Genomic DNA, 16,529 nt, shown 5'->3' with positions numbered 1-16,529 from the left:
GCCTGACCACCCTTCCATGAAGGAATTTTCCCAATACCCAACCTGACCCTCCCCTGACAAGTTCCCCTTGTCCTGTCCCTGTTCCCTGGAGCAGATCCCGACCCCCCCAGCTGTCCCCTCCTGTCAGGAGAGCAGAGCCACAAGGTCCCCCCTGAGCCTCCTTTTCTCCAGGCTGAGCCCCTTCCCAGCTCCCTCAGCCCCTCCTGCTGCTCCAGCCCCTCCCCAGCTCTGTTCCCTTCCCTGGACCCCCTCCAGCCCCCCAGGTCCTTCTGGCCATGAGTGGCCCAGACCTGGCCCCAGAGCTGGAGGTTTGTCACCGTGCTCAGCCCCTCCAGCTGGGTGGAAGGGCTGGAGCTGAGCTGGGACCAGCTCTGGAGCTGCTCTGAAGGATGCAGAGAACTTCAGAGCTTTGGGACTTTTCTGGAGCAGTTTTGAAAAGGCTGGAGAGGTTTTAAGCCATTCAGAGCCCTTTTCAGAGGAGGTGCAGAAGAGCTGGAGTGCTTTGGAGCAGCTCTGATTATTTTTTATGAGTTTTTGAGAAGCTTTGGAGTTGCTTTAGGGTTGCCTGTGCCCCTCTGATGCCATTTAGGGTAGTTGCAAACTGAGTTTAGAGATATTACTAAAAATTTTAACCCTTTTGAGAGGCACATGAAGAAAGTCCAGAGGGGTTTTGAGAGTGTTTTGGAGGCTGTTGGGGCACTCAAGGAGTTTCACAGCTGCACAGAGGAGGCTTGGAGAGCTTCAGAGCTGCCAGGAGACCTTTTCTATGATCCCTTTTGAGCTATTTCGAGGAGTTTTAGAAGAGTTTAGAGAGCTTCAAGTGCTGCTTTGAGGCAGTTTGAGCAACCTGGTGCCTTTCAGGGCTGGCTGGAGGAGCACGAGAGCTGTTTGAGCAGTTCAAGTGGTTCAGTAGTAGCCAGAGCTCCATCCTTCCAGAGCCTGAGCTGCTCAAAGGAGATTTACAGCTCCTTGAAGCAACCCAGCAGCACAGAAATACCCCCAGAGCTATTTACCTACCCCATTTCTAGAGCAGCCTCGAGATGTTGGAGGTTGAGATCTCAGAGGAATTTTTAAAAGGAAGTTTTAGAGGTGAAATCTTTGGTGCACTCTAGAGCTGCTTGGAGCTGTAGAGCAGTTGGGAATGCTTCAGAGCTGATTTACAGATGCTTTGGAGGCGCTCAGAGATGTTTTAGGGCAGCTCAGGGATGGTTTAGGCAGCTCAGGGGTGCTTTAGAGTTTCAAAAGTGCTCAGGGATGGTTTAGAGCAGTTCAGGGATGGTTTTAGAGCAGTTCAGGGACACTTTAGAGCATGGCAGGGATGTTTTGGAGGAGCTCTGGGATGGTTTTTGGGCAGCTCTGAGACATTTTATGCAGCTCTGGGATGTTTTTGGAGGAGCTCTGGGATAGTTTTGGGCAGGTCTGGGATGTTTTATGCAGCTCAGGGACATTTTAGAGCATGTCAGGGATGTTTTGGAGCAGCTCTGGGATGTTTTGGAGCAGCTCTGGGGATGTTTTGGAGCCTCAGTGCTGCCCTGAGCAGTGTGGAGCAGTCTGAAGCGATCTGGGGGGTTTCAGAGCTCTCAGGGTGTGTCAGAGCCTTTCCCAGCTCTCTGCTGCAGCTCCAGGGCTGCCCGGAGCAGTTCAGAGGAACAGTCTGGAGCCATCCGGAGGCACGGCAGGAGCTGGGAGGGGATTTTGCACGTTCAGGCCCTTTGGGGCAGCTTAAAGGGGTGGAGAGGGGTGGAGGAGGCTTAGAGGGGTGGGGAGCAGCTTAGCAGGGAGGTGAGGGCGTTTAAGGGATTTTTGGAGCCGTTCAGAACAGCCGAGTGCTCCGAGGGGGCTCTCCCGGAGTGGAGGGAGGGAAAGCTCCGTGCTCCTGCCTGGAGCAGACCCACGAGTCCCTGCCCCAGCCTGCCCCGTCCCTGGGCAGCAGGATCAGCTCCGAGGATCCCACCTGGATCCTCCAGGAAGGTGAAGGGGGAATTCCCCCATTCCCACCCACACAGCTTGGGGAGATTCTGGCTCCCTCTGGAATCGGCAGGGTCCAGCCTTCCTCATCCTCATCCTCCTAAAATCAGGGCATTTCAGCCAAGTCCAGCCTCCCTCATCCTCATCCTCATCCTCATCCTCATCCTCATCCTCATCCTCATCCTCATCCTCCCAAAATCAGGGCACTCCTCGGTGCAGGAGCATTTCCACTCAATCCAGCCCCACTGGAGATCCAGCACTTGGATATTTGGGACGCTCCAATCCAGCACTGGGATCCTCAGGATGCTCCAATCCACCTCTGTGGAAAAACAGTCTCTGGGCAGGAATAGTAACAGCTTTTAATCTGACAAGAATTGATACATCAGTTAAGACAATACCGTTTTTGCCTCTTTTTGGGGGGACTTCCTTCACATACCGGTCGGGAAAGAGGGACATTTTCAGGATGCACAGTTTTTGTCTTGTTTTTGTTTTTCTCTCTCCATAGGGACTTTAAAGCATGGTGAATGTGCAAGTCAGTGCTTTTTGTTTGCTTAAAACTTTTTTTTTTTCCCGGTGCTTATTTACAGTTACAGTACCTCTGTGAGAGCGACAGGAAAAAACAAACGATTGTTTGAGACCTGGGGATCTGGGATCCCAAGTCGAGAAAGGCAGATCTCCAATATTTATATATTTATACATATATATATATATATATGCTTTTGTGTATACACAGATACATTTCTCTCTTCTTTTAAAGTATTAAAAAAATGGATCAACCTTCATTCTATAAAAATACCTACTCTACAAGATAGAAAAATTTTTCCCTCTCCAAGTATACACTGATTTACACCCAAAGCTTCTCTGGAAATGTACATTACGTGGCTTCTTCCCGCGGCCTCGGGGCAGGGAGGGGGGCAGGGAGGGAGGGCTGGGGTGCAGGAGCTGCCCCGGGGTTTGGGGCTCACCCCGACCCCGCAGGGGCTCTGGGGGATCAGCCCCGAGGCGCCGTGGCCGTGGCTCAGCCGCTGTCCCCGGGGATGAGGCGGTGACAGTGGCCACGTCCCCCTGCACAGGGACACCCCAGGGCTGGAAGGGGCTCGGGGGGAGCAGGCACCCCCCGGATTGCTGTGGCTTCTGCTTCCAGGCCGTCCTGGCATTCCCAAAACCTGACGAGCAGGAAGAGGAACGGCGGGCTGAAGCCGATCCCTGGGATTCCGCTGGCTGGCTCCTCCCGGGAGCCCCGAGGAGCAGTGGGGGGGACAGCGGCCACTCCCGGGGTCACGCTGTGCCACGGCCGCTGGTGCCAGCACGCCCAGAGCTGTCTGATGTAAACATGGCTTTTGTTTCCCAGGGAGCCGCTGGTGTTCTCCAGCTCCCCTCCCCATCGGCACAGAGATTCCAGCCCCGGCCGGTGCCAGGGATGAGGAACGAGGGGGCTCCTCCAGGCCCTGGGCAGCCCAGGGAACGGGGGGGAAGGCAGCCGGAGCAGGCTCTCCCTCCAGGGCTGCAGCTGTCACCAGCAGAGCCCTGCTCCGGCTGGCAATGGCACAGGCCACTGTCCCCAGACTTTGGGAGGTGAGCTGGGCACCTCGGGCCTCTCTGCTGCAGCCCCCAAAGCGCTGCGTGTCCCAGCCAGGACGAGGAGAGGCGGCCAGGAGCGGCCTCCAGCGCGGGGTGAGGAGCTGCAACCTTGTCCCGGTGCCAGACAGAGCCTGTCCCCAGGTGAGGACGAGTGACAGCTCCTCCCGGAGCCGCCTCAGCGGCAGAGCCCGGCAGGAGGAGGAGGGAGGAGGAGGGAGTGGAGCCGGGATGCCGAGACGTGCCGACAGTACCGAGCCACAGACAGCACAAATAAATAAGGAGGCAGGTGACCGAGGGTGCTCACGCCCTGTCCCCAAGAGCCCCGGGCTGCCCCCGCAGCCACCGAGGGCTCCGCACGCAGCCGGCCCCAGCAGGAGCACGGGGCAAGGATGGGCTGAGCCAGCTGGATGAGGCCATTTGCATTAAGTTAATTAAAAAATAAACAAAACCCCAAACCAAAACCAAACCCCAACCCCGTGCGAGTCCGGGAGGCGCTGCCCCGGCTGCCGGCTCTGCCCGGTGGGTGTGTCAGGGACACTTTGGCACAGCAGACGCTCGGGCCGGGCAGGGCAGCGGGGCAAAGTCAGCGCTGTCGCTTCCATCTCCGTCGCCATCTCCCGCGGGTCGCAGCGTCCCTCGGAGGGGCGGTGCCTGTCGGGACAGTCCCCAGCGCCACAGGCACTTCCTGCAGTGTCCCTTTCCTGAGCTCCTTCTCCAGGTTCCCTTTCACCCCTCCACAGCCAGGAGGGCTTCAAAATAACGGAGTCAGACAACAAAGCCTGGCTGCTGGTTTTCCTTTTCCCTGGTCCGTGGCTCAGTCACTCCCCGACCTGAGGCTTCCTTGTGCCTTCATCAAGTGCAAAGACGTTTGGAGTCCCTCTTCATCCTCTCAGAGCACCAAATCCTCCTGGCTGCGTTACTTGACTTCCAGGATGGAGGGGTTGGTCTCCATGATGGCCACGATGATCCTGTCGATGTAATCCTGCAGGCGGAAGTTGATCTCCTCTTGCTTCTGGATTGCTTCCATGAGCTGCAGCAGAGGGGAGAGGGAGGGAGAGGTCACTGCCTGACACTGCCCAGGGCTCCCCGCATCCATGGCTGACTCCCTGGCTGGGACATTCCTGACTCTGTTTAAATGGCCAGGGAAAAACTGGTTCTGCTCACTCCTGTCCTTCCTTGAGCTCTCAGACTGATGGAGAGAGCTGCCCTGGAGAGAGCAGGGAGCATCACATCTCCATTGGATCCCCAAAATATCCAGCTGTGCTTCCCCACTTCCTGAGGTGTTAAAGACGTAATTCCAGTGCTTGTGCAGGCTCAGCCACCCCTGGCTGGTGTTCAGGCAGAAAATGTGCTGGAGGAGCTGGGATCTCCAGGGAGAATGTCCTGGCTCCCAGGGGTTTAAAGACAGCTCCAGACTGACGGACAGAGCCCGTGGTGGCTGCTCTGCCCTGGAAGGGGAAGGCTGTCCCAGGGCAGGCAAAGCAGAGCTGCCAGAATCAGCAAATGGGCAGGGAGCAGCTCCCCTGTTCCCAGGAGGGAGGTCTGGCAGGCAGGGTAAGTCCTGAGAGCTCTACAGATAATTGTGTGGGGATTTCTCTGCTCTGGCCAGCTTTCAGGGGAACTTTGAGCATGGGCTGAGCCTCAGACAGGGCACATCCACTCCTGCCAGGCCATGCCAGGTGGAGGCAGCCAGGAAGGTGCAGTGTGAGCTCCTCATGGCACGTACCTCATCTCTGGAAACAGAGCTGATCTCCGCTGCCAGGGACTCGGAGAAGGAGGCTGAGAACAGGTTCTTGGCTCCCTGGATGCTCAGGTTGATGATCTGCCCATTCAGCTCATCGTTCTGCTCCTTCAGGTTCCTGTTATCCTGTTCACACACACAAACCACACACTGCTGGAGCAGCTGGTGCTCACAGCTCACCCAGAACAGCAAAGGCAGACAGCCTAACACAGCTCACACAGGGCTGGGAACAGCACATGAGCTGCTGCCTCCACCTCAGCAGAGCCTGGAGAACCTCTGGAAGCATGGGAACACTGGGAAGATCCAGGGGACACAGCAGAGAGAGAAGAGTTCCTGCTGTCCCTGAGAAAGCACCAACCTCCCTCTCCCAGGACAGGAAAGCAAGACAGCACTGGGCTCCTGGATCCACTCCATCCCTTGGGAGAGGGACCCTGCTGGTCTTCCCTTGGCATCAGGGAACTGTTTCCCTGCCAGCCCAGCCCTCCTTACCTGCTTGAGCTGCTTGATCTCCTGCTCCAGCTCTGTCTCCCGTGTCCTGCTGTTGTACTCCTGCAGCCCCATGCTGCTGCTCCGGCCCCTGCGCTGCTCTGCCTCCAGCTTGAAGAGCTGCAGGTGCTCCAGCTGCTTCCTGAGGTCCTCGATGAGCTGCAGAGCAAGGCAAGGGGACAGCTGAGTGCCACAGGCCCGGCAGATCCAGCAGCACCCCCTGCATGTGGCTGCTGTGGGAGCAGCTCCATGGAATCCTGCAGCAGGATTGCTGGCCACAGCAGTGGCTGCCCCTGCATCCCTGGAAGTGTCCAAGGCCAGGTTGGATGGAGCCTGGAGCAATCTGGGACAGGGGGAGCTGTTCCTGCCCATGGCAGGGGGTGGAACAAGGTGAACTTTGAGGCCCTTCTCAACCCAAACCATTCCATGACTGAATTCCTTTCTGGGGGGCATTTGGTTTCCTCTTCCTCCCTCACACTCCCAGCAAGCAGGAGATGGGGAGCTACTGAAATACATGAGCACAGCCCTGCAAGGACCTCGTTGGAGGGCCAAAGATGTTGGGTTTGGGTCTGCAGCAGCACAGACCCCCCAGCAATGTGGGTCCCTCCCCAGCCAGCTCCCTCTGTTGCAAGGTTGGGTCCCCTCCTCACCCCAGAGCCCTCAGTGGCACCACGGTGACAACTAATTCCACTTTGGGCCAGAGCTCCTTTCCTGCCCTCACAGCCAGCCCTGCTTGGGCTCCAGCTGGAATCACCAGGCACAGATGATGGGAGCCCTGGGAGGGTGTGATCCCGCCCCAAGCACTCAGCTCTAACCCTCTCTGCTCCTGCTGCCGCTGGCACTGCTCCTTCCAGGCAGGAAGCGAAGGGGCCGGGGTGGCACAGCCCCCTGCAGGGACAATGCTGGATGAATTCCAGAGCAACACAAGTGACTGAGGTGCTGCAGCTCAGCTGCTGAACCCCTTCCCACTGCCCAGGCAGCGCTCCCTGCTCCAGGCACCCATTTCTGGAGAGGCTGCCAAGGCCAGATTCCCACATTTTGGGACAGGGCTCCACTCACCTCCTGCGTCGACTCCTTCTCCTTCTGGAACTGGTGCCTCTCCTGACTCAGCTTGTCTCCCATCTTCCTCTTTTTCTCCTGCTCCTCTGTGAGCTGCACAGTGAGGTCCTCAATCTCATCCAGCAGCTTCTGCTTCTCCTGCAAGGACACGAGCAGTGAGAGGCCCTGGGGCCCGGCTGGGCGCTGGCTCGGCAGGGAATGCTCCTCTCCTGGGGCACCAGGAGGCTCAGCCTGCTGGGATCTCATCTGCTCAGAGCCTGGGGCTTGGCAGCACTGAGGGAGGCAGTCAGGGATGGCTCCAGAGTGAATCCACATTAATATCCACCCTTGTGCTGTTTTCTGGGAAGCACCATGCTGGTGTGGGATGGGCTGGAGCCAGCACGGGGCTCCAGGCCAAGGAGAGACATTAAATCATAAAGCTCCTTATGTCTGGATTTCAGAAAAGTCCTGAATCTGAGATCTTTACCTCCCTCTTGGTTTCAGACATGAAAGGTTTGAATTGAGGGCTGATCCAAGAAGGAATAGACCAGTTGAAGGCAGGATGTAAAACACACAGCCCAGCTCTGTTCCCTTCTCCTCCCCAAAGCCTTGGCTGAATGTTTGGGATGCAGGTGAAGATGCCAACAGCCCCTAGAGCAGCACCTTCTGCCTGTGACCAGCTTTTTCTGCTTCTCACTCCACCCCACCATCAAGGATTCTGGAGGTGCACAAGTAAGTGGGACAGCTGATCCCAGAAGTCAAAATGAATTTTTAATACTAAATGACGACATGTTCATCAATATAAACTGGGGGAAGAATGAGAAAAAGGGGGGGTTTGGAGTGATGGCATTTGTCTTCCCAAGTCACCATTAGGCTCCCTGCTAGATGATGGAGTCCTGCTTTCCAGGAGATGCCTGGACACCTGTCTGCCTTGGGAAGCAGTGAATTAACTCCTTGTTTTGTTTTGCTTTGCTTCTGTGGGCAGCTTTTGCTTTACTTAATAAACTGTCTTTTCCCTCAGCCCACAAGTTTTACCATTGTTGCCCTTCCAAATCTTCCTGGGCTCACAGCTTCCAGTCTCATGGGAAAGGTTTTGGCTTTCAGAACTCCACAAATGCCACAGGACCCCCTGCAGTGCTGGTGATGGATGGTCCCTGGCACACAGGGCTGAGGAGCAGCTCCATGGGGGAACTCCAGATGCTGGCTCAGTGTTGGAACCCTGGTCACTGAGAATGTCAGACTTTCTGTGCTGCCAGGCACTGACCCCCAAGAGAACACTGCATTGACCTGAGGCCATGGAGAAGCTTCCAGAATGGAATGCCAGAACTGGGATTGTGGGTGTGGAGTTTGAATAGATGTGTGTGATATCACAGGGTGGAAAACTCATAGTTTAAGGATTTAGAATACAGTAATATATATAAAGCAAGATGAAGGTTTTAGGGTAGAGGCTGGTTCTTCTTCTTCACCTTCTTCTCCATGGCTTTGGGTGGTTTTTGTAATTGGATTAAAAGTCCATGCTGCAGGCATGGGTGGTTGGTTATTGGGTAAAAAGTAAAAATAATTTAGGTGCCATTTCCTAATTGGACAGTTTAGCCTTAAAAGGCCTTGTAGAGAGAGATGGGGCTTCATTTTTAGTTTGTTAGAGTGAAGTGCTGCAGAACTCAGGTTTTGTGAGACTGTAACAGAGATAAGAACTAATAAACATCTGAGTCCCAACAAGAAATATCTTGTTGTGATTTAATCCTGGCCCTGGCAGAAAAGAAGCAAAGACTCCACAGCTTGGGGGTGTCCTGCTCCATGGAGCAGCACCAAGCAGGAAAGGCAACACTGACAACAAAATCCTGATTTTTTGGGCACTGGACAGGAGAGCAGCTCATCAGCCAGGCTTCTCCTGGGCAGGGAGGGGCAGAGAGGGCAGCTCTTGCTCCTCCTTCACCCATTCACTGTGGAGGAAAGGAGAACAGCTCTGCATGGATCAAACCCAACATTTATCCTCAGAATCACTGGGGTTTTCTGCTCACAAGGCCCTGGCAGATGAAGACCACATCAGGAGGATGGAGCTGCAGAGCTCTCCCATGGGATTAAACAGGGATAAAATGCCTCAGGCCATTCAGCTGGGAGGGGAGCTTTGATCTCAGTTCAATTTTAACCTTAATTCTGGCCCAAGCTTGGCAGAGACAAAATGCAGCCCCTGTTCCAGGTGTCCCACCTGTGACCCACACTATCCCTGAAGGTGAGGCTCCTGCCCATCCCAAGGAGCCTCGGGAAGCCCCAGCCCTGCAGGGCCTTGGATCCTGAGCAGGGTGACAGTGAGAGGGGCTGGGAGGTGACATGGATCTTTGGAAACTCAGGTGACAAATCCCAGGACATGGAGATGGAGCATCCCTGCTCCTCCTCCTCCCCTGCACTGGACTGGCCACAGGGATGGGGACAGGGATGGGGACAAGCTTCCACAAGAGGGCACGAGTCCCCTCCTGAGCAGCCACTGCCACAGAGATTTATCAGGGGTTTATTCCCAGCTTCCAGGCTGAACAGTGGGAAACTGCAAGGATAACTGTGTGGGATCATGCTGTCCAAAGTGGGGTCTGCAGTGACAGGAAAATGGAAGCAACTGGCTTGTTAAATTAAATGGATCTCATGTTCATGCAAATTCATCCCAAAGCCAGAATTTCATCCCCAAACCAGGCACCCTCTGGCCTCACCTCCTCAAGCCTCTCGATGTTGGCTCTCAGGCAGGGGACACAGGACCTCAGCTCACTGTTCTCATCATCCAGCTGCTGCAGCCTGCAGAGGGAACGGGTGTGAGACTCGCCCCAGCATCCCACATGGGGGAGAAAACATCCCCAGGAATATGAAACCAAAGGGAAGCCAGCAGGGATTCATCTGTTCAAGGCAAACCCTGAGATATTTCTGCTGCCAGGGGAAAGAGAGGGGCATCTACACAACGCTGACATCCATCAGCTCCAGTGCTATTCCCTGTTCCAAGGGTTTTTTCAGTACCTGCACAAGCCCCAGCAGCAGAGACAACAGAACAGGGGGTCAGAGAGGGCTTTGGGTTTGCATTCCCAGGTAGAACCCCACTGCCTTCACCTTCCATGGACTGCATGGGATGAACAACAGCAAAACACTCTGGGAAAGCTGGAAAAACCCTGTCAAATAACTGACACCTCTCCCACCCCACTTCTTCCTTTGGAATCCACCAGGCACCACAGAGCACCCTGGCTGGGACACTCTGCCTCCTTCCCAGGTATTTGCTTGTTTCCATCAAGGTGGAAAACATCTGGGCACTAAAACTACCCCGAGGGGTCATTTATGGAAAGAAGCATTAACAAACCCCCTCTTCATCCCCACCCTGCAGGGCAGGCACGTGGATAAAGGGTGGGAGCTAAACTTGAAATGCATCAGAGCAGCTCAAATAAAGAATCCAAGATTAGGTCTGTGGGCCAAAGGTGGAAATAACCAAAACTCAGGGTTTGTGCTGATTTTAGTTACACCTTGAACCCATTAAACTCCCTGCCTGCCTCCCTGTGTCCCCCCCAAGGCACAGATTCTGGGGTGGCTCCAGGAGAGCTGACCCCACAGCCCCACCTGGCCTGCAGGTTCTCAATCTCAATGCTCTTCTCCCTCTCCATTTTGCTGAGCAGCTCCCTCTGCTTCTTGATCTCCTCCAGCAGGGTCTGGTCAGCCCTCAGCTCCTGCTCCTTCAGCTGCTCCTCGAGTGCATTTGCTCTGCAGAGGACAAAGAGGGGATTAAACTGTCCTTAGGAGCAGGCTGCTATCCCAGGCAGGGATCAGACTCTCTTCCCAGCCCCTTTCCCACCCCTCAGGTGAGCTGGGAGAAGCAGATGGTAAAACAGAACAAGCTTCCAGGGAAAACACACCAGTCACCATCTCAAACAGCTTCACTGCATCCCAGCAGATGCAGCAGGAGAGGCAGCACCTTTTCCATCCCAGGTTTCCCAAGTCAGGTGCCTTAAGGAACACAAGCATGTTATTCAATTCCCAGCCTGGGAAAGAACTTAATTTTTAATTATTTTTAAATGTCTTCTATGCATTAGAATTATTTCCAAGTGCAGCCACGCACATACACGTCTCTTAATGGGAACCTCAGAGTCACTGAGGTTGGAAAAGACCTTTAAGAGCTTCTAAGCCAAATCCCAGGCTACCTGCAGCAGCCATGGCATAGGAATCCTCCTTCAGCTGTTTCCAGCAGGAAGTGGTCACACTGCTCAGAGAAAAGGCAACAGCCTCAATCCTTCTTTTCACTCTCTTGTGATCCCAACAAAAACCAGGGGATCTGCAGGTCACCCTTCCCTGTGTGTCAGCAGAACTGCAGATCACAGAATCCCAGAAGGGTTTGGGCTGGGAGGGACCTTAAAGCCCATCCAGTGCCACCCCTGCCATGGGCAGAGACACCTGCCACTGTCCCAGGTGGCTCCAAGCCCTGTCCAGCCTGGCCTTGGGCACTGCCAGGGATCCAGGGGCAGCCACAGCTGCTCTGGGCACCCTGTGCCAGGGCCTGCCCACCCTCACAGGGAACAATTCCTTCCCAATATCCCATCCAGCCCTGCCCTCTGGCAGTGGGAGCCATTCCCTGTGTCCTGTCCCTCCATCCCTTGTCCCCAGTCCCTCTCCAGCTCTCCTGGAGCCCCTTTAGGGTCTGCCAGGGGCTCTGAGGTGTCCCTGGAGCCTTCTCCTCTCCAGGTGAGCACCCCCAGCTCTGCCAGCCTGGCTCCACTATCCCAGGTTGCTCCAAGCCCTGTCCATCCTGGCCATGAGCAGGGATGGGGCTGGGAGCTGAAATTTCTGCATTGGCTTTTCCCAGGAGAAGGCTTTTCCCAGCTGATCCCACCCTCCCCAGCACCCAGCTCACCCAGAGCCAGCTGACACTTCCAGGCCAAGCTGCTGAAGTGAAAACATTTCCCTCACTCCCAAGTTTATCAGGGCTTAGGGAAACGTTTGTTTGAGTGGCTCAGTTCCCTGACACGACTGTTACTTAACAGAATTACAGCCCTATAGATAAACTCTGCTGGGTTTATCTGCCCAGGGTAAAGCTATGCTGGGAGAGAGGAGCCTGGCAGATTAGCACACACAGGGATTACATCATGTGGGATTCAAAGGGCTGCACCCCAGCCTGGATCCAGCAGGAGGCAAGCCTTGGAGCTCCAGGGACCATTTGGAAGGGGCATGTGGGGCAGGAAAATATGGTAAATAGATATAAATATAAATATAAATATAAATATAAATATAAATATAAATAATATAAATATATTTTTAAAAGCCAAGACCCAGAGTTCCAGAGACCTTTTGGGGGGGACACATGGAGCAGGGAAGCACATTAAAAAAAAAACAAACCAAAAGACAAACAACAAGAACAACAACAACACAAACCCATCTTGAGTGGGAAGGGAGCCACAAGCATCATGGATTCCAACTCCCAGCCCTGCACAGATATCCCAACAATCCCACCCTGGGCATCCCTGAGATCATTGTCCAAGCACTTCTGGAGCTCTGGCATTCTTGGGGCTGTGCCCATTCCCTGGGGAGCCTGGGCAGTGCCAGCACCCTCTGGGGATGAACCTTTTCTGATCTCCAGCCTGACCCTTCCTGACACAGCTCCAGCAATTAAAAGCCATATGTAAAAATCACCAAGCCAAGTCCTGGAGCTCCAGAGAACTTAAGCCCATAAAATAGAAAATCTCCACGTTGCTGTGTCCTGTTCTCAGCTGGGATGGAGTCAGTATCTCTGGTGAGGGCTGTGGTTTGGATTTGGGAAGGGAGCTGAAGCAGGAGGAGGGGGAAAGGCCCCCCAGGTGAAGCTCTCACCTGTGCACCAGCTGCAGGTTCTCCTGCCGGAGGCGGCTGTGCTGCTCCCCGTTGGCAGCCGTGTCCTTCTCCAGCTCCGTCACCCGCTTCTCCAGGAACACCACCTGCCAGCAGGGACAGGGATCAGCCTCTGGGCAGCCCCAAACCCAGAGCAGCCCCCTCAGCATCCCCAAACAAGCAGGGCTCCCACTGGAACTGGGCAGTCGTGCCTTGATTTAAAGCATCCCTTTAAAACACCCTTTTCTACCTGGTTTCCCAGGTTCTAATGGCTCCTGTGAACCAGTTTGGGTCAAACACTTCACTCTTTCCTTTCTTCAGCCCCTTCCTGATGGCATCCTAAAAGCAATCTAGAGGGAAAGATCCTGGTGGATCCCCAGAGTTCCATGTGCAGCCCTGTGTTCTCCCTCAACAACTCCCCACTGCCTGGAACAGGATGGAAACCCTGAATTTACAGATGGAGGGATCAATGCCAGCTGGTGGGGAAGGAGCAGAGGTGAGGATTTTCTCCCTGTACCTGTACAGGGTTTATTCCAGCTCTATTTGCATTTAATTCATTCAAATTCCATATAAAACAATCCTGGGGGGGGAACAAAAGAGGAGCATGTTCCAGAAAAGCCAAACCCTGACTCTGGGAGAAGGGCAAGAGACATGGAGTATTAAAGAGGCCATGCAGACACACAAGGCCTTTCCCAGAAGTGCCTTCACCCTCAAAGGTTTCCCAAGTCAAATGCCTTAAGAATCCAACTATTTAATTCAATTTCCCCTTGGAAAAATGTTGCTTTTTATTTATTTTTAAAGGTTTTCCCTGCATTATAATTATTTCTGTATGTGTGTATGTGCAGCTACATACACACACATTTCTCTTTCACACAGAGCTCCTCAGGACATTCATATTCCAGAGCTAAAAGGCCATTTCCAAGGAATTTCAGGACTTCAGTAGACATCTACACAATCTTAGCTTCTTTCCCTTAACTTCTTTTCTCTGTTAACTAGAAATACTCAAACAAAATCTTTCCTGTGCTCCCATCTTATCCTACAACTCTTTTCTTGTAATACCCCAGGAAAACCCCCCAGCATCAGCACAAAATCAACTCTACCCTGACAGCACGAGCAGAGTGTGACAGCACGAGCAGAGTGTGCCAAGGAGAGGAAGTTTCTGTTTCACATTGGGTGGGTTGCCTCAGAAAAGCAGAACCCGAGAACATCTTCTTGCATGAAGGAGAAGTGAAAATGCTGCCTGTGAACTGCCCATTCCTCCTCCCAGCACTCTGGGGGAAGCCACTGCCCCTGGAGAAGCATCCAGTGTCACCTCCTGACCCTGCACAGCACCTGGAGGGCTCCTCTGCTCCCCCATCCCCCTGTCCCATCTGCACAGGGAGGAGCTTCAGCCTGATCCTGCCTGGGAACACCGGAGCACTGCAAGGCACTGAACCCCGCAGGGTAACACAGACCTTACCCTCGAACCCCTTCCTCTCAACATCTCAGAAAAGCTCAGGGCACCAGCACACCACCAGCTGGATCCTGCTGGCCCAGGCCGAGGGCGGGAGGGAAGGAGGCCCCACCTTGTCGGTGATGTCCTCGTCGGTGCAGTCCAGGCTCTCCCGGTAGGATTCCTCCATCACCCCCACGGCCAGCGAGCTCGTCTGGTGCAGCTGCCTGAAACAGAGACAAAGCACCCCGACCCACAGCAGCACCGGCATCAGCCCCAGCACCGGCACCATGGCGACACCCGGTGACAGCGGCCGGCCCCGCCGCCACCTCCCGCCCTCCTCAGCCTCTCCACAGGGATCTGCCAGCACCGCTCCTCCGAGCGCTGGGTGTCCCCTCACCACGGAGCCGTCCCGGGAAATCCAGCGCTCCAACGTGGACATGCTCCCGGGACTTCACACCGGGATCATCGATCTTTGGAATCGGGAGAGATAAGAGCTCCCTCTTCCCACTTTCTTTCTTTAGCCCAGCCCCAAGGCCATGGATTATCCAGCAAAGGCCAGAGTACTCCCAGTGCTGATAAGGCTGGGAAGAAGTGGGGTGTAAGGGGAGGGAGGGGGGCAAACCCCCTGAGGCTGATGTGACCCCCCAGCCCAGGTGAGCTAATCATTAACGAGGCCTTGTGACAGCGGTGTCCCAGCTTTGTGACAAGCTAAAGGACACTCTGGAGAGGGGCTGCTTGGTGTCCCAGCTTTGTGAATAGCTAAAGGACACCCTGAGGAGGGGCTGCTCGGTGTCCCAGCTTTGTGACAAGCTAAAGGACACCTGGAGAGGGGCTGCTCGGTGTCCCCAGCTTTGTGACAAGCTAAAGGACACTCAGGAGAGGGGCTGCTCGGTGTCCCCAGCTTTGTGACAAGCTAAAGGACACTCAGGAGAGGGGCTGCTCGGTGTCCCAGCTTTGTGACAAGCTAAAGGACACTCTGGAGAGGGGCTGCTCGGTGTCCCAGCTTTGTGACAAGCTAAAGGACACCCTGAGGAGGGGCTGCTCGGTGTCCCAGCTTTGTGACAAGCTAAAGAACACCCTGAGGAGGGGCTGCTCCGTGTCCCCAGCTTTGTGACAAGCTAAAGGACACCCTGAGGAGGGGCTGCTCCGTGTCCCCAGCTTTGTGACAAGCTAAAGGACACCCTGGAGAGGGGCTGCTTGGTGTCCCAGCTTTGTGACAAGCTAAAGGACACCTGGAGAGGGGCTGCTCGGTGTCCCAGCTTTGTGACAAGCTAAAGGACACCTGGAGAGGGGCTGCTCGGTGTCCCAGCTTTGTGACAAGCTAAAGGACACCTGGAGAGGGGCTGCTCGGTGTCCCAGCTTTGTGACAAGCTAAAGGACACCTGGAGAGGGGCTGCTTGGTGTCCCAGCTTTGTGACAAGCTAAAGGACACCTGGAGAGGGGCTGCTTGGTGTCCCCAGCTTTGTGACAAGCTAAAGGACACCCTGAGGAGGGGCTGCTCGGTGTCCCCAGCTTTGTGACAAGCTAAAGGACACTCTGGAGAGGGGCTGCTCGGTGTCCCCAGCTTTGTGACAAGCTAAAGGACACTCAGGAGAGGGGCTGCTTGGTGTCCCAGCTTTGTGACAAGCTAAAAGACACCCTGGAGAGGGGCTGCTCAGTGTCCCAGCTTTGTGACAAGCTAAAGGACACCCTGAGGAGGGGCTGCTCGGTGTCCCCAGCTTTGTGACAAGCTAAAGGACACCTGGAGAGGGGCTGCTCGGTGTCCCAGCTTTGTGACAAGCTAAAGGAGAGGGGCTGCTTGGTGTCCCAGCTTTGTGACAAGCTAAAGGACACTCAGGAGAGGGGCTGCTTGGTGTCCCAGCTTTGTGACAAGCTAAAGGACACCCTGAGGAGGGGCTGCTCGGTGTCCCAGCTTTGTGACAAGCTAAAGGACACCTGGAGAGGGGCTGCTCGGTGTCCCAGCTTTGTGACAAGCTAAAGGACACCCTGGAGAGGGGCTGCTCGGTGTCCCAGCTTTGTAACAAGCTAAAGGACACTCTGGAGAGGGGCTGCTCGGTGTCCCCAGCTTTGTGACAAGCTAAAGGACACTCTGGAGGAGGGGCTGCTCCCTCAGCATGGCTGCCCTGGAGAGGGGGTGTGTTCCAGCCCTGGCACCCCAGGCAGGAGAAGAACACTCTGCTCTCCTGCTTTGAGCAGAGGATGGATGACAAAACCACAGAAGTCTCTTTAAAACTCTGTTTTTCCCAGGAATTTGTACCATTGGCTCTCTAATTCCTCCCACTACACAGTGTGTTCATGCCAGAACTCACTAAGCACAACTGGCATTTACCAAGAGATCACAGCCTGATTTTGCATCCTCACCCTCAGTTTATATTTAGATTTTAAAGTCTCAGGCACATTTGTCATTTAAATGGTGCCAAGCACAACAGGGCTTAAGCAGCTGAGATTTCTTGGCAC

The 16,529-nt window shown here is 54.7% G+C and overlaps 1 protein-coding gene across 2 annotated transcripts in view; it reads right to left on the bottom strand.

The window, feature by feature from the left end:
• Positions 1–2,877: 2,877 nt before the first annotated feature.
• Positions 2,878–16,529, bottom strand: part of RAB11FIP3 (RAB11 family interacting protein 3) — an 81,678-nt gene continuing 68,026 nt past the window's right edge. For both annotated transcript variants that reach the window (XM_084216339.1, XM_084216340.1), the window contains 8 exons: positions 14,203–14,296; positions 12,641–12,744; positions 10,403–10,543; positions 9,517–9,598; positions 6,836–6,973; positions 5,780–5,935; positions 5,276–5,416; positions 2,878–4,579 (listed from right to left, as the gene is read on the bottom strand). In XM_084216339.1, the coding sequence (XP_084072465.1) occupies positions 4,466–4,579; positions 5,276–5,416; positions 5,780–5,935; positions 6,836–6,973; positions 9,517–9,598; positions 10,403–10,543; positions 12,641–12,744; positions 14,203–14,296 (970 nt within the window). In that variant the 3' untranslated portion in view covers positions 2,878–4,465. The remainder of the gene's footprint in view (positions 4,580–5,275; positions 5,417–5,779; positions 5,936–6,835; positions 6,974–9,516; positions 9,599–10,402; positions 10,544–12,640; positions 12,745–14,202; positions 14,297–16,529) is intronic.

Source organism: Fringilla coelebs (genome assembly GCF_963513975.1).
Source record: "Fringilla coelebs genome assembly, chromosome: 16".
Classification (NCBI taxonomy): domain Eukaryota; kingdom Metazoa; phylum Chordata; class Aves; order Passeriformes; family Fringillidae; genus Fringilla; species Fringilla coelebs.
The sequence above is the reverse complement of the archived record's forward strand: the minus strand, read 5'-3'. Positions and strand labels throughout refer to the sequence as shown.